The 18,514-nt window shown below is 37.2% G+C and overlaps 1 protein-coding gene across 2 annotated transcripts in view; it reads right to left on the bottom strand.

Moving 5' to 3' along the window:
* LOC125918921 (chymotrypsinogen A-like) overlaps positions 1-16,844 on the bottom strand; it is an 18,508-nt gene extending 1,664 nt beyond the window's left edge. The window contains exons 1-6 of one of the 2 annotated variants that reach the window (XM_049625223.1): positions 16,624-16,844; positions 9,895-10,068; positions 8,084-8,351; positions 6,629-6,789; positions 1,114-1,212; positions 971-1,011 (exon numbers count right to left, since the gene is read on the bottom strand). In XM_049625223.1, the coding sequence (XP_049481180.1) occupies positions 971-1,011; positions 1,114-1,212; positions 6,629-6,789; positions 8,084-8,351; positions 9,895-10,068; positions 16,624-16,771 (891 nt within the window). In that variant the 5' untranslated portion in view covers positions 16,772-16,844. The remainder of the gene's footprint in view (positions 1-970; positions 1,012-1,113; positions 1,213-6,628; positions 6,790-8,083; positions 8,352-9,894; positions 10,069-16,623) is intronic. The other variant, XM_049625222.1, reaches the window with a different exon arrangement.
* Between the last annotated feature and the right edge of the window lie 1,670 nt (positions 16,845-18,514).

Consider the following 18,514-nt stretch of genomic DNA (forward strand, 5'->3'; position numbering starts at 1 on the left):
GAAAGAAAGAAAGAAAGAAAGAAAGAAAGAAAGAAAGAAAGAAAGAAAGAAAGAGAAAGAAAGGAAAGAAAGAAAGAGAGAAAGAGAAAGAGAGAGAGAGAAAGAGAGAGAGAAAGAAAGAAAGAGAAAGAAAGAAGGAAAGAAAGAAAGAAAAAGAAAGAGAGAAAGAGAGAGAGAGAGAAAGAAAGAAGGAAAGAAAGAGAGAAAGAGAGAAAGAAAGAGAGAAAAAGAGAGAGACAGAGAGAAAGAAAGAGAGAGAGAAAGAGAGAAAGAGAGAGAGAGAGAAAGAAAGGAAAGAAAGAAAGGAAAGAAAAAGAAAGAAAGAAAGAAGCCCACTTCATGTGGTTCTTTTATTTTTTGTACAGTCCCAAGAAAATAGAAAAATGACATCACTATACGGAAGGACAAAGGAAGTTTATACCCAAATCAGTTGGTGATAAAGCAAACAACACGTTTCAGTTTTTACACATTTAGTCTATATCCCATTGGTTTCATGGTGTTCTTATTCTCTTGACTTGACTTCACGTTTCAGTGTTGACACTGGAGGTGACAACTGAAACTGCATTCTGACTTATTCTTTATTTTGCTGGATATTTGTTAACTTGTTAACTCAGCTGTAGAATATGGAGGATGTGAGATCAGAATCATGAGTTTGACCTATACGCAGACTATTTTCACATCATCTTTCCACCACTTACCATTCATACTAGCCTATGATTTCAGAAAAATGCATCACATCTTTGGAAATAGGCTCATGTCTTTAAGTAGAGGTTTTCACAGTAGCGGCCCCTATACTGTTGTGAAAGCAAGTGTGTGTGCTCACAGTGCAGCTGGGGGAAAATTACATATAAATGAGACACACAAATATTTACTAGGTACTAAAATCACTAGATGTTTTCTAGCACAAGTTTTTACAAGTATCAGTGAACTAATACTAATGAATATGATGTCATAAAACCCAAGTAGTCACCTTTAGATCCATAGTGGAAAAGACTTTTTCTACTATCATTCCTATGAAAAATACAGAAAAATTAAAAATAAGTAAACAATATATTAGACTCTACAAATATTTGTTTGGATTCTAATCTTGGAAGAGGCAGTGAGTATACTCACGATATGGTTCAGTTATTCCCCATCCAGCAGTCATACATTTGGAAAGTAAATTTATTTTATCATATTTCCCTGGCAAACAGATTAGAGACACAAACTCTCCTAGAATGAGAAAAAGGCAAATATCATTTAGTCCATGGGATTGATATTATCTGTACTGTTTGCTCTTCAATGATAGCCCTAAAAGTAACAATTTTGATCTGACAGTACCCATTTTAACCCTGTAATTTAATAAATAAGACTTCCAGAAGATTCCATCTATTAATTACTCAGAAGGGATCACCTCAATTTACATGTTACCACTTTATTCCAGGTATTACCATATCTTCCTAGGACAACAGAAACACAAGCCCCGCATAGAGGCATGCCCCGCATGGTTTCTTATCCAGTAACCATTTTAAAAAATGCATCTGCCTTTTTGTTTACATGCCTTCAGGACATCACCTTGTTAAATACGAGATGACAGTGCAGAACAATGTAATTATCTTTTCTCTTCAGTGGTATTACATGAAGGATGGAGAAAAACCACATTTGTAGCAATTTAAACTTTTAAAGTATTTTTATAGCTAGTAAATATCTTTGTGTCTATCTTCATAGGTATATTATAAAATAGATTGATATATGTTTAAACATTCACATTTTTTCTTATCACCAAAATTGGAATATATATATGAAATATATTTGTATATATTTGTATGTATCATTACAAAATTCATAAATATTGTCGGTTTATGTGTTTATGTGTGTACACACACTCTCTCTCTCTCTCTCTCTCTCTCTCTCTCTCTCTCTGAATTTGTCCCTGTGTTTGCTCTCCCATGCTGTTTGACTTCAATTTTATTCAGACTTTTACACACTTACATGTTTCAACATATCTGCTGTCCTAGACCATTTATTTCAGTGATTTGTTCTTTATTTTTACTGCTGTCTCTTAGTAAAATCACATAAAGCTCTGTAACTTGTTTTTTTTCTTACTTTTCTTTCTATACACATGCCAACTGATTCCAAATCTTACATTATGCTACTTTCATAGATATAATCATTGCTCAATCATATCGATTCCTGACATTTCCTTGAGCTAAAATATATTCCCTCTACCAACATATTTTTTAATCAGCCATTTTTCTTATTCTGATTTTCTTCATTTACTAGGTTATGGTCAAATCATCTATATCATTGCATATAGACTTATAATATATTTTTAGTAGTACACAGTATCAAATAGTGAATGTACTACAGTTTATTAAATCCCCTTGGTAAACATTTAGACTAATTTTTTTCCCCTGAAAAACTGCACCAAGTGTCCTAGATTATCAGTCTGTACATTAGTGTCAGTATTTGTGGAAAACAGAACTGCTGGACCAGGAGGCACACACTTTAGAAATTAACAGATATTGCGAAATTGCCTCATTTTTGGACCAAAAAAAAGAGGATGTATCGACTTATACTTATGTATTCCTTATGTCAGCAATCTTGAAAATAGTTATGCCCTAAAACTAGCAATTCTACTTCTGGGAAATTTATCTTAAGGCAATCCTAGAACTAGAAAAACACATACATAAGAATAGTCAATGAAGCATTATTTAAATTTAAAAAAAAGAAACTATAAGAATTGTGAAAAGTCTACTATGTAGACATTAAAATTACATTTTAAAAGAAATTTTAATAATATGAAGCAACACTGATAATAAGTGAAAAATCAGGATAAAATCCTTATAATAGGTATATTACAATTTTTTTAAGTACACATAGAGTTGTATAAAAAGACAAGAAAGAAATAGGCCATAAATGTTCACATGATGGCCATGGTGAGGTGGTGAGGATGAAAATCATAGGTAGAAATTGTATTGTTTCTAATGGGAGAAAGGATATTTCTCATTCTTACCGATGAACAGAAATGAATGGGTACAGATTAAATAAGCTAACCAAATACTTAAGGGGCAGAGGAACACAAAGTTTCATGTTGATGTTGACACCAGGTGGTGCTGAGTGGAAGTCAAGAGCCTTGGAGAACAAAATAAGGGGGAAAATTTCCAAGGGCACCAAACTTCACCAATGGTCTTTTCTAGAGCACTGGTTCTCAACTTGGGCTGCACATGGAAATTTCCAGGAGAAGTTTATAAAATACTGATCTGGATTCAGCAAAATCCAGGATACAAGATCAACATACATAAGTCAATCACATTTAATGTAGAATTTAAAATTAAAAACAATACTACTGGGACGACTGGGTGGCTCAGTCGGGTTACTATTGGACTTCACTTCAGGTCATGATCTCTTGGTCTGAGAGTTCGAGCCTCATGTCAGGCTCTGTGCTGACAGCTTTAGATCCTGGAGCCTGCTTCGGATTCTGTGTCTCCCTTTCTCTGCCCCTCCCCTGCTCATGCTCTCTCTCTCAAAAACAAAATAAACATTAAAAATTTTTTAAAAATTAAAAATAAAAACAATACTATTTATAATCACTGTTTAGAAAATGCGATGCTTAGATATGCATATACTCAGCAAAACATATACTGGATCTGTGCACTCAAAATGGCAATATTCTATTGAAAGAAATCAAAGAAGACCTAAATAAGTGGAGAAATACATTGTGTTCATGAATTGACTCATCATAGTAAAGATGTCAGTTCTCCCCAAAGTGATCTATATAGATTTAATGTAATTCCTACCAAAATCACAGCAAGTGTCTTAGACAGAGATAAGCTTATTTTAAAATCTACATGGAAAAGTACAGGGCTTCGAATTGCTAAAACAGTCTTGAAAGAGAATAAATTAAGAGCAATTGCTTTTTAATATAAATCCTACTCTACAGCTACAGTAACCAGGGCAGTGTAGTACTGGAGAAAGGGAGAGACATAGACTGACAGAATAGAGATCTCAGAAATAGACCCATACAAATATGCTCAGCTGATTTTTCACAAAGGCACAAAAGCAACTGATTGGAGGAAAAACAGCCTCTTCAACAGATGTTGCTGCCACAATTGGACATCCTGGGGGAGGAAAAAGAACCTTGACCAAAACCTTAAACCTTATATAAAAATTAACTAAAAATGGATGGTGACGTTAAATGTAAAATACAAAAATTTTTAGAGAAATAAGAAAAAATGTTCAGCATCTGGGGCTAGGCAAGGAGTTCTTTGGCTTGACACTTGAAGCAAAATCCATAAAAGGAAAATGAAGAAAGTGGACTTTAACAAAATTAAAATCTATGCTTGTGAAAGACCCTGTGAACAGGGTCTACAGACTGAGAGACAAGCTACAGACTGGAAGAAAACATTTGCTAACCATCTATCCGACAAAGGAGTAGTATTTAGAATATATAGAGAATTCTTAAACTCTACAATATGAAAAACAATCCAATTAGAAAACTGACAAAAGCTAGGGCACCTGAGTGGCTCAGTCAGTTGGGTGTCTGACTCTTGATTTCAACTCAGGTCATGATCCCAGGGTCGTGGGATCGAATCTCGTGTTAAGATTCTCTCTCTCTCTCTCTCTCTCTCTCTCTGTCTCTCTGTCTCTCTGTCTCTCTCCCTCTGCCCCTCCCCTGCCACGTATAGGTACCCTCTCTCTTAAAAAAAAAAAAAAAAAAAAAAATTTAACAAAAAATAAAAAAAAAAATTTACTTAAAAGGGTTTAAAAAAAAAAAAAAAAAAAAAAAAAAAGGCAAAAATAGGCACATGGAGAGATGTTCAGTATCATTAGCTCTTAAGGAGATACAAATTAAAGTTATAGTAAGATATCACTATATACCTATTGGAATGCTTTTAAAAAATAGTGACAACAGCAAATGCTCATAAGGATGCTAAGAAACCAGATCACTCCTACATCTCTGGTGGGACATACAATGGTTCTACGACTCTAGATAGTCTGGCAGTTTTGTATAAAACTGAAATGCAACTACCATATGACCCAGCGATGGCACTCATGGGCATTTATCCCACAGAAATGAAAAGTCCTGCTCCATTTTCTTTACACAAAACCTACACACAAATGCTCACAGGAGATTTATCTGTAATATCTAAAAGCTGGAAAAAAGGTGTTCTTCAACAGATGAATGGTGAAACTTTGATGAATCCATATCTTGGAAAAGTACTCATCAATTAAAAAGAATGAACTATTGATACATGGACCAATATGAATAAATCTCCAGGGCATTACACAGAGTGAAAAAAACTAATCCCGAAGGTTTACATTCTGCATAATTCCATTTATACAACATTCTTGAAATGACAAAACTATAGAAACAGAACAGATTAGTGGTTTCCAGAGGTCTGGTGGGGAGGAGGAAGTGAGTATTGCTATAAAAAGGCAACAGTATCACTTGTGGTGGTAGAAATGTTCTGTATCAAAGTCAATACCCTGCAAGATGTTTCCATTGGTGAAAGCAGGGTAGAAAGTACATTGGTGTGTCTATTTCCTATAACTGCATGTGAATCTATAATTAATTGTCTCAACATAAAAACTCATTAGGGGTGCCTGGATGGCTCAGGTCATGATCTCACAGCTGGTGAGTTTGAGCCCCTCACTTGACTCTCTGCTGACAGCTCAGAGCCTGGAGCCTGCTTCGGATTCTGTGTCTCCCTCTCTCTGCCCCTCCCCCTCTTGCACTCTGTCTCTCTCAAAAATAAAAACATTAAAAAAAAATTTAAACATTTAATAAGCAAAATAAGAACAACAACAACAACAACAACAACAACAACAACAACAACAACACTGATGCCAGGTCTCCTGGCCTACAGGTCTTTATAAGCAACCCAAGAGATTATAATGCATAGCCAAGAGTAAGCAGCACTGTTCTAGATGCTCTCTCACTGACTCAGTTACAAAAGCACTGAAAGCAAATGGTGGGCTGAACCATGACAGAGGTTTTGCAGGATGAATATGTTGAAAAGACATTAAAGAGGGAAGTGAGTCTATCGGCAGGGGAACAGCTGAAGAATGCAGAAACACAGGAGAGAGTTGGAAGAGAGAAGAAAAACTGTCCCAGAGCCCCAGGAATCCACGGAAAGGCATGGGTGTGAAAGTGGTGACTCTCTGCTCCCCACCCCCCCGCAATTTACTTTCTCATTGAATGTGGACCCATGTTAAGTTGGTAGGAGGACTTCCATTAGGTAAAAACATACAAAAGCAGGGGCGCCTGGGTGGCTCAGTTGGTTGGGCGGCCGGCTACATCTCAGGTCATGATCTTGTGGTGAGTTTGAGCCCCGCATCGGGCTCTGTGCTGACAGCCTGGAGCCTGGAGCTGCTTCGGATTCTGTGTCTTCTTCTCTCTCTGCCCCTTCCCTGCTTGCGCTCTATCTCTCTCTCAAAAGTAATCAACGTTTTAAAAAAATTTTAAAAACCATACAAAAGTAAACTGTTTAGGCACATGCTTCAGCTTTTAGGGAGAGTGGCTTAGAATATAAGTTTTGAAATAATTATTGGCCCTCAAAAGTACGTATAGCACTACGAAGCAAGATGGAAGATAAAAACTGTATGGCAAAGGCTCAAAATCTAAAGAAAAGTTATCCATACTGACCTAGTTCAACAGGGTTCTCCAGACGCAGCAAAGACAGATCATCAGTAGGAGGGAACTGGGTGAAGCCAGGGTGAGTGTATACGGCTTTTACTGGTAGCAAATCACCATTTCCTATGTTTGACAGGGAACTTCTTCCTATTACTAGGCCATCTGTGATGGTACTTGTCATAAGAAAAAGGAGTGGGGAAATAGATACCACTTTTAATGAGGTTATAATTTTTCAAAATTAGAAATGTTACACAGTACATTTTTAGTAATCTATGTAAAAATCTTTGTCATTTTGAATTCTTAGAAAATGGGGGTTCTTATTAATTCATCCCTGAGAAAAAGTATCTACTTTCTGGCCTTCATAACATCAAACAAAAAAAAAATTGATTTAGTATTGCTTGACAAGATTTATGATGACTCAAGGCAATGATTCCATGTATTATTACGATCATAATATTCCACATTATATGATATCCATATATAATGGTCACTGACACCTATTCTGTAAGTTATAGTTACTCTTCTCCCTGATACAATGTTTCTCAAAGAAATGTCTAAGAACTACATGCATTAAATCTGGCATGAGCATTAAAAATGCAGAATCCCAGACATAACTCATCAAATCAAAATTCAGAATTAAGATTCTAAGATTCCATTTATAGCAAACTCCCCAGATAATTCTATGCACATGAAAGTCTTAAAACTGCATTAACAAGGAGAATTTCTTGTGATTTCTCTCTATCAAAAGAGTCGGGGAATGGTAAAGAAAATGAGTTTTTGATTCGTTGAAGGTTCCTACTCACCAAGTTATTTGAGCAGGTACTTTTATTATAAAGCCTATCTTTGAGACACTGAAACACTAGATCTACTCATTTAACTGTCCATTGTGCAGCACTGTCAACCATATCACCACTTCTGAAAGACCAGTATTAAAAACATCAATCTAACACTTCTTTGAGGGAGGAGTTTTCAGATACCTCCATAATCACATGGAGACCAAGATTCAGCTAAAATGTTTAAAAATGTTTCTTTTAGGGGACATTCTTTAAAATTCTTTGAAAGTAGATATTTATTTTGAGAGTGGATGTGATGATCAGTCATCAGAACAAGAAGGAAAGGAATTCACATTTGAGCAATGCCTGTGCTCTAGGCACAGTGCTAAGAAACCAATACAAAAATGTTAAGATATGATGTCCACTTTATAGATGAGGAAAGAGGGGGCACCATTGTTACTTTTTAAATAAACTTCACCTAGAGGCAGGAAGCACCTTCTGTAATTAACAGCTCTTGGTAGTAAATGTATTAGTGAAGCATGAGGTGTCATTGACCTAGTGTGCTCATTCGTTTGCATGATGGGGACTGTATCCTCAGGAGCTTACTGTTTCCTGGGATGTGGGGAGAGCAGGAGGATGCCCACCGTGGGCCCTCACACGGCTCCAGTGCCCCCTGCCCCACCCAGGCACACACCTAAAGTTACAGTGCGCTGCGGTCAGGACCCACTGCTTGGCGATCAGAGCACCTCCGCAGAAATGTTGTCCTTGGTGCTGCAGACTGACCAGCCAGGGCCACGACTTTGCAGGTGCTGCACGGCCACCAACCACCCTGGGCTCCCCCAGCCTAGTTGGCGGCACATTTGTGTTTCTCTTAGACCCTTCCATTAGAAATGGGTCAACACCAGGAATTCCACAGGTGTCTGGGGTTGGCTGTTTTCCAGGACTGGTTTCTACTGTTACCTCTGAGAAAAATAACAACAAAACATTAGATAGAGGTGTTTTATTAAAATCTATTAAAATCTCAGAATGGAGGTGTTTATTTCTTTTGTAGGTCAAAAACCAGGATTCTTAGCAAGAGAGTAGATTCCTCTTTTCTTTCATTGTTCATAAAATGAGCAAAAAATCAATAAACTAAAATATTAATATAGACAAATCAAATTGATTTTAAAAATATTATGCTTAGGGGCGCCTGGGTGGCGCAGTCGGTTAAGCGTCCGACTTCAGCCAGGTCACGATCTCGCGGTCCGTGAGTTCGAGCCCCGCGTCAGGCTCTGGGTTGATGGCTCGGAGCCTGGAGCCTGTTTCCGATTCTGTGTCTCCCTCTCTCTCTCTGCCCCTCCCCCGTTCATGCTCTGTCTCTCTCTGTCCCAAAAATAAATTAAAAAAAGTTGAAAAAAAAATTAAAAAAAAAAAAAACAATATTATGCTTAATCATGAAATTGCTGGACATTGTTCTTTCTTTGGCATTATTTATGTTATCGCAGTATAACACATCTAGACATATCAAGACTTTATACTAAACGTATTCCAAGTGCGACTTATATATAAAGGAAAAGCATAAGGGAAATTTCTAGCAATGTGTTGACTTCATTCTCAGATTTAAAAAGAAATCCACCAGGAAATTAAAAACAAGAGATTTTCAAGTATATTCTGAAATATGAAGAAAATTTTCATGGCCTATAATTCGGGAATTATAAGATATGCTCATTTGTTAAATTCTTTACTTGAGAGGGGCGCCTGGGTGGCTCAGTTGGTTGGGCGGCTGACTTCGGCTCAGGTCATGATCTCACCGTCCGTGAGTTTGAGCCCCGCGTCAGGCTCTGTGCTGACAGCTCAGAGCCTGAAGCCTGTTTCGGATTCTGTGGCTCCTTCTCTCTCTGACCCTCCCCTGTTCATGCTCTGTCTCTCTCTGTCTCAAAAATAAATTTAAAAAAACCCGTTAAATTCTTTACTTGAGATTTCTTTGTTTACACCAGAAATCCATTCATTCATTCATTCATTTTTCGAGAGAGCAAGAAACAACATGAGCAGGGGAGGGCAGAGAGAGAGAGACAGACAGACAGACATACAGAGAGAATATCTCCCCAAGCAAGGCTCCACACTGTCAGCACAGAGCCCAACACAGGGCTCCATCTCAGGAACCATGAGATCATGACCTGAGCCCAAATCAAGAGTCTGACGCTTAATGTACTGAGTCACCTAGGTGCCCGCCCCCCACCACCACTGGATTTTTAAAATAGCAACTGCCTTTTATGTTTATCATTATTTCTTAATCACACACACACACACACACACACACACACCTGCACATACCCCGATTACCTATTTCCTCACATGATCTATATAAACTACCAAGGTCTTGTGCTTTAAGAAATGGTTTGAAATGACACTATGCTGTTTTGAGTATCAGAGAAGGTGACTACCAGGGAACCTATAAGCAGTATTCCACAGGTTCTACTTTGATATATATGGTTCCTGTTTTAGTATTTTAAAATCATTACTTACCATTAATAGGCAATTGGGTCCCCATATTACTTTTTTGTGAATGCTTCTGAACTGTGTCTTCCAAAATGAGTTTAAAACCTCTTTCTCCCACGGACTGATCAGTCTTAAAATTGATAGTCAGGTAAGCACCACTGGATATTAAGACAAATTCTTTCTTGGAGCCACACAGATGTGCTACAATATGAGATATATTCAATAATTAAAATAGTTCTTCTGGGCGGTAACATAGGTAAAAGAGGGCAAAAAGAAGACGTTAAATTCTGCACTGTTAATATTGGTAAAGGAATGATTATTGATAATGTGAGAACAAGATTTGTGGGATGGAATTCATGAGTTGACTGCAGCAAAGGAAGGGTATAGATTTGAAAAGATCAAAGGCAAAGGACTGGGCTAGCATTTAATATGAAAATGATATATAATTCTATGGTAATCTGTGATCATAGGAATGAGAAAGAGACTTGCTGGTGAAGGTAAATGGACAGAGAAACAAAAGTAATAGCGGACAACATTCTGGACTGAATGTTTGTGTCCCCCTCGCAAACTCGTAGGTTGAAATCCTAATCCCAAATGTGATGGTGTTGGGGAGGTAAGGTTTTCGGGAAGTGGTTATGTCATGAGTCTGGAGCCTTCATGAATGGAACTAGTACCCTTAGAATGGAGACCCAGAGAATCTCTCTCTCTTTTTTTTTTTTTTTTGCCATGTGAGGACAGAGCAAAAAGACAGCTATGGATTGGGAAGTAAGTTCTTACTAGACACCAAATCTTAGACTTCCAAGCCTCCAGAACTGTGAAAAATAAATGCTTGTAGTTTAAGCCATTCAGTTTACAGTATTTTTGTCATAGCAGCCCAAACTGGCTGAGACACACAGGCTGCCCAAACACAGACTAATGATGATCCTTTCTTAATTCAGAAACTCAAAAGTTGTTGCAAAGGTGGTCCTGACAGTGATAGGACATCTATTGTAATTTAGCTGTACATGCTATAATTTAAGTTCTCTCAAGATAAAACAGTGATACACTATTGATGTACCTTAAAGATAATGTTGTCTCACAAATCTGAGAAAGAAAGATAGGGAATAGAGGATAGTTAACCTCCACATCATTCTTATCTTCAAAGAATCTGTCTCATGAACTGGATTTGATGGGAAACTTTTGAGATACCCTATGTCAACAAACACTCCAGAAGTTTTAAAATAATGTAAATGGGAAAATGCTACTGATTAAAAAAAAAAGATTTGGAGGTGAGGGCAGTTGGGGAGAAGAGAGAGAAAACAAAATATAGGATTTCCAAAGTCATACATCAGTGAAATTGTGTAGCTTAATGCTTAGAAGTACAGATTCTATAACCAAACTGGTTTAGACTAGCTCTGCTATTTCCTAACTATGTGGCACTGGGCAATTTATTTAACCTCTCTGCCTCAGTTTTTCCATCTGTATAATAGAGATAAAAATTATATTCAAATGGGATTGTATGAGTTGGTATTTGCAAAGTATTATAAATGCTTTTAAATAAAAATAAACCTCACCAAAATCTTTCAGCAAATCATTAGACAGATGGTTGCTGAACATGTGGAGAAGGAATCCATGGTCATGAGAAGCCAGCATGGGATTCTAAACATGCCACATTCAAGTAACCTAATTTCATTTTTTTTGAAAGAGCTAATTAGACGATGGCTAAGGGGAAGGAGATAAACTTAATGAATCTTGATTGCAGTGAAGCACTTAATATAGCATCTTATGATATCCTTGTGAACAGATAAAAAATGTAAGTAGATAATTATATGGCTAGGAAGTTTCACAGTTGATTAAATAGATTAAATAACCATACAACGTTAACCTGCAGGGAAGGTCTTAATGGTGTGGATATGGCTCTATCCTTGGTTCTGTCAAATACAGTATTCCGATTCATAACTTAGAAATATAACACGTTTATAAAATGTGTAGTTTTTTTTTTATGTTTATTTATTTTTGAGACAGAGAGAGACACAGCATGAACAGGGGAGGGGCAGAGAGAGAGGGAGACACAGAATCTGAAATAGGCTCCAGGCTCTGAGCTGTCAGCACAGAGCCCGACGCGGGGCTCAAACCCACGGACCGTGAGATCATGACCTGAGCCGAAGTTGGACGCTTAACTGACCAAGCCACCCAGGCGCCCCTAAAATGTGTAGTTTTAAAATGGGTGCCTGGATGAGAAGGGAATAGTGTCAATATGTAATCTTGGAGACTATTTAGTTCAATCTTTCATCTGACTGTGAGTCCTTGCTAAAATAACCCTGAACATGTGATTACTCACCTGGAAGATATGATGTAGAACTTATGAGCATTTTCTCTTTTTGAACGCTTCTAATTGCTAGACTGTTCTTCCTCACGTTGGATCAAAAAACATCAATGTAATAGTTTCTTCCTGGTTCGTGTAGTACCCAAGAATATAAGTGTTTGAATCAGAGTGCTGGGGTTTGAATCCCATTTTCTCTACTTATTAGTTATGTCACTGGAAACAAGTTACTTAATCATTTTGAGACTCGGTTTCTTTATATTTAAAATGAGGATAAATGTAACCTACCTCTACAGGATGGTTAAGAAAATTGAGACAGTTGTAAGTTTGTAGGACCATGCCTGAATAATGGTAAATATTCAATAACTACTAGATATCATCAGTCAGAACAAATTTCATATATGGCCTGAGAGTCTCTATGAGAATTCCATAACTACTTGAAAGGAAGACTTATGATCCTTCTGTCTTCTCCAAGGTAAACACTTCTAAGCACCCACACCCTTCAGCATCCTGGTCATTGTTCTCTATGTTTGTTTCAGTGTTCCCGTTTGTCAGTGTTCCTTAAACACTTGACTAATGTTACTATTTAATAACCAGAATGGCAGGGCAACAGCCAGGCATATTAGACACTGACCATGAAGATTTGTGAGACTGAGCTAGTGCATGCCCGCTAAGTGCCAACACCAAATTTAATGCAAGGGAACGGATTCCCTTTACTTATAATCCTTTACTAACACTGCGCTGAAATTTTGTCATTTGATATCTCTAAAATTTTTATTGCAAACATCCTGCTTTCTAAATCACCACCTCCTATCTATCCAACTTATCAGTGTTTCTCTACTATAATTGTTTGATTTCACCATGACCTTCTAGCCATCAATCCCACAAACTTTCTAAATCTAGCAGCCTCTAAGAAAGAGATTTTGCTGTAAAGGGAAGCAGAGAAATGGGGTAATAGCTAAATTTCTTGTTCAATTTTATTTAAAATGATGGGTAATACTAGAACATGTTTGAAACTGATGAGAGTGGTAGAGGAGATCAATGATGTCCGAGAAAGGGTCACTTGAGGAAATCTGTTAAGGAGCTGGTAAGTCTCAAATCTTCATCTCTAGCCCAATCTTTTCCTCTAGCTCCAGAGTTCTACCTTTAGCTACCAACTCAACCAGGATGTTGCCGACTCAACCAGGATGTATTATGCCATTAAGAATGTAACATGGCACAAACAGATATCTCCCCATGAATCTATTTCTTCCTCTAGTATTCCCCATATCTGTAAATGCCACCATCTCTAACCTCTCACTCCAGAGTAATCCTTGATTTGCACATTTAATTTCATACGCAATTCACCCAGAAATCCTATTAGTTCTGTCTCCAGATCTGCCCACTTCACTTGCACTCCACAGTTGCCATCCTCTTATAAGGCACTATCTATCTGTTGCCTAAAACAGATAAAATAGAACATTCTTCAATAATGGAACATTCTGAATGAGGGCTGTCCACTATTACATGCAGCAATGAGCACTTAAACATGGCTAATACCACCCTTTATTTAACTAATTTAAATGTAAAAAACAACGTGAACTGGACAGTGCAGATGTAGAATAACACAAGAGCCTCATAACTTTAGATATTCACCCTGTCACTCTAAAACTCACTCCCAACCCAGCAGCAGGAGCATTCTTCAAATTACTCCCTTGTCAAAAATCTTTAATGACCTCCCATTGGATTGGAACAAAATCCAAACCCATTACCATAGCTTGAGCTGCACAGTGGCAAGGCCTTCAGCCCACCTCATTCCTGTCTGTCCTCACTCAGTCTCCAATCACTCTGACCCCTGACAGTTCCCCAATTTACCAAGCTTTTCCCAAATTCAAGGTCATTTTCTCACCAACTTTTTTTTCATCAAATATTTACTAAGTGTTGGGTAGTACTCTACCCAGATGCTGGAGATACAGTAATGAATATGAGACTAAGTCCTGCTCTCAGGACATTTCATTCTGGTGTAAGGAGACAGATTATAAATAAATGAATACTTTGCTAGGTCTTGATAAATGCCAAGAAGAAGACAGAGGAGGCCTACTTACATCATGTGATAGAGGCCTTAGATGAGGTAACATGTGAACAGATACCTAAATGAACTGAAGACATGTACCCTTCCTCTGCAACTTAACTCCTTCAGATTACTTCTGACAATCAATAATTATTTGATTATTGTTTATTGTTATCTCAAATTATCATCTTATTTATCGTCTGTCTTTCCAAGAGAAGATGGCAGAGATCATTTCTGACTTGTTCACCATTGTGTCTCCAGTGTGCCTAACCTATTAGTAAATGCTTGGTGATGAATGAATTTAACCTGTACATTTAATGTAGTATTTACTAGTTACGGATATCTTACATTCATGGGGTAGGTAAATGAAAGAAGACCAGGTAAAACTTAATTTTGATAATATAGTTTCAATAAGATATTATAAAAGCATTGCAATGGAAACCATTTGGATGCTACATACCACTCCATTTACACTTACACAAATAACTAAAACCTGGTGAATTCTACTTAGGTAAACAGATTTATTAAGAAAAGATAATGTGGTTCCATTTTATCTGGGAGATTGGCAATGGGGTTCTATGTTCACTAGTTTGAAAATGATTACATAAGTTGTATGCTTTGTGGAAATAAATTATATAAATATATAAAATTGTATTAAATAAAATTGTATTAACTATCAAACGAATTGTGGCTTCCTTACTTTTTATAGAGAGTTATAGAAGCAAATAATAAAAATATGAGTAGCCTTTTTTATAATCATTTGACATTTCTGAATTTTTTATTTATCAGAAATTTTAAAGAGGAATAGTACTGCTAGACTGAAAATACTAAAGAATAAGAAAGAGAAAAGTAGCCCCTGACATTCAGAAATGGGTTTGGTGGGGGCACCTGGGTGGCTCAGTTGGTTAAGTGTCTGACTTTGGTTCAGGTCATGATCTCATGGTTTGTGGGTTTGAGCCCCATGTAGGGCTCTGTGCTGACAGCTCAGAGCCTGGAGCCTGCTTCAAATTCTGTGTCTCCCTCTCTTTCTGACCCTCCCTCACTCATACTCCTGCTCACTCTCTCTTTCTCTCTCTCTCAAAAATAAACATAAAAAAAAAAGACATGGGTTTGGCACTCACAACTAGACCATGTTGTTCTGCTGTTAGACATAAACATTCTCACAGAACATCAACATCAGATAGGACTCTCTGAATCTATGATAAAGTGTGACAAAACACAAGGTTGTGTGCAACCACCAAAATACCAAACATCGATCTCTCTGGGCTAAAATGAGGGCTTGCCACTTCTTTGCCAAGCGCAGTTTTACCCTTGTTCGAGTCAGGCCTCCCTATGATTGACATGCCTGTCATAAAATTACTGTACTTCTTAACAGCAACCAATCTTGAGCAAAGTCTACTTCCTTAGACCCTCTCCAAAACCACCTAACCAAAGCCCAAATCCCATACTAGGTTCTTTCTAACTCTCTCTGAGATACCCCATGGTGTGATCCCGGGGTCTTTGGCTGTAGGACATTGGTGAGAGTTAAGGTTACAGGGTCTGATGCTATAGATACCTTATATTAATCTCAAGGAGAACTGATATGTTTTATCTGCCTCCCGCCCCCCGCCACATTAGTGGCTTGAAATTCTTTGATAGGAAGTAAATTTACTGTTAAGAAAAAGTTAGGTACCTTTAGAATTTCAAAGCAAATTGCTGAGCTTGCTGGTGTTATAAATCAAATGATAACACATTAGAGATCAAGGTCCCAGAAAAAGATAGTATCAAAACTTTCCTCTTGCTCTTTGGGATAGGTGGATTGTAATGGCATCCTGAGGAGAACTTGTTGGAGACTGAACAAGGTGATACAGTATTGGATTATAAAATCTTTGGAAAAGCTTTCTTCTATGACTCGGTCTGAGAGCAGGACATTGCCTGACATTCAAGTGTGATGGACACCATGTGGTCAATAAACCTCTGAAGATTATTCAAGCTAATTGGATTTTTTTGCCTTTTTTATTTACCCTGTGTCTAAAAAGGGCCACTCTTACTATGAGGATGAAACCTGAGTAAACAAATTTTCAAAAAGTTACCTAAAAATGCAGTACAGTAATTGAACCTCTTAAAATACAGGACTTCCGGAGAAAAAACAGAATCAGAGCACCCCCTAATGGTAAAATGAGACAGGAATCAGCTAAAATCAGGAAGAGCTGGCGTTACAGGTAAAGATCCAGGGAGTCCAGTGGTCTCAAGCTCATCCCATTGTGCTCAATTAATACTTCTTTGGGATTCTGATGAAGGATCTCATGAAAAATCACTGACAACAAATTACATGTTTCCCAAGGCAAATGTAGGTCATGTTTTCCACATATATGCATTATATAAATGCCACTTAATGTAGGCCATTGAAGAAAGATCAGTTTACCAAGTAATCTTGATTGCTGATCTGGTCCATCATAAATACTGACATAATCCCACTCACAGTTCCAAGATTCTTCTGTTGTAAAGTCTTTAATCACTGCCTTCATTTTATTTCCTGATGCGGAATAAAAAATCCAAGTGCAGTTCAGCATGTTGGGATAAATGTGAGGATAATTGGGAGATGTGATCTCAGTAGAACTAACTGAGATCAAATCCAATACTGGACATCCTGAGGCAAAATAAATAAATAAATAAAATATTTAACGCAATAATCAAAGAGTAGAGTTATTTTCTGAGTCTAGTTGTAATGACAACCAGGTCATTACAACCTAAACTGCAGTGTACTTTAATTTCTGTCACTCCTCCTTCATACCCACAGTTCCAAATGACTTTTGTTTTGAAAAACTGACTTCTCCAGAAGCAGGCAGACTGAACTCATTTGACTTCAGTTCACAAACTGTGAACCACTAAACCACCCACCATCTACAGTTCAGTGTAGTTTTGTTGCTTATATTTAACACACAATCTTATTCAATGTTCACAATCAGGGGAAATAGATTTTATAATCTTTAGTCCACAGATAAGTGATCTATCACTTTGATATGCAATAGATATGTCCTGAGACTTGTAGGACTTCCCCAGATTTGTAACTACCACAGCAATATTTCATTTCCCACACAGCGCAGGAAAAGATAACTTCGACACCACGAAGTGGGAACGGAGAACAAGGGAAGCAGGTTGAGAAGCTGATCTGGGTACTCAGTTAGATTGAATTCCTGAATAAATTATGTGCTCCTAAAGTTCAGCCTCACAGCATGTACAATTCAAGTGCAAACACTTACTAGTTAGGGAAATTCAGGTCGTGTTCAGATAGCTGAAATATAGAAATTAAGATTCACAAGGGCTAAGGGCCTACACCAAAAAGAGAACTGAAGAAGTCAGTGACGTTTGGGGCCTACTCCAAACGTTATAGGCATCATCCAACCTAAAATTAATGACATCCAAAAACTGATTTACTTCATCAATAATCTTAACATCTTAGTTTCATTCTGCAATGGTCCAGCAAAGAAAAACAGCAAAAATATATATGTAATCCAAAAGACATAAAATATATGGAAAGAATGGCAATGAATGGACTTCAAACAGCTATGAGGATTCCACAGACAAAACAGATGGGTTTCTCACCTATTAACTGAATAAGGTGCTACCTCCTCACCCTCAGTTCCCTAGTGTGCCCCAGGTCTCTACTACCCCCAAAATTTGACATAAGGATCACTTCTCGGCCTTTTGGCTAAGATCAAGTGCAAAATTTGACATAAGGAAATACAAATACCATTTTACTATAAAGTGACTAGAATCAGGCCACAAATACCTGAAAGTGTTTGACAAGTCAAAGTACACTTCTTACTAAATTGTGTTTAGTGGCAGTCATTTTCCACTCTATTTTCACAATATCATATAACCAAAGCAAGCCAGCTGGATTCCTTATCTCCTTTTATGGTCTTACCTTGATCATTAATTTTTCCTTTCACGGAATCTAGAATAAGAGAATACTCAGCATTAATGCATCCAACTAAATATTTTATATTCCTTTATTCTTCTGAGTATAAAAGTGATACATGAACCTTGCAAAAAATTTCAAAATACAGAGTCCAAAGAAGATAAAAAATCTCTTGTAGTACCATCCAGTAAGTAACCAATACTCATATTTTAACAAATCTGGCAAAGTCCTATGGTATATATACAATATTATAAAAAGTTGTATGCCACTTTACGCCATTAAAACCATTCTCCTCCACTTAATTTATTGTGACTATTTTTCCATACTAAATATTTCACATAAATTTTAATGATTCTATATTTTTGATCCACATAGATGTAACATCATTTGTACC

Source organism: Panthera uncia, chromosome B4 (assembly GCF_023721935.1).
Source record: "Panthera uncia isolate 11264 chromosome B4, Puncia_PCG_1.0, whole genome shotgun sequence".
Taxonomy (NCBI): Eukaryota; Metazoa; Chordata; class Mammalia; order Carnivora; family Felidae; genus Panthera; species Panthera uncia.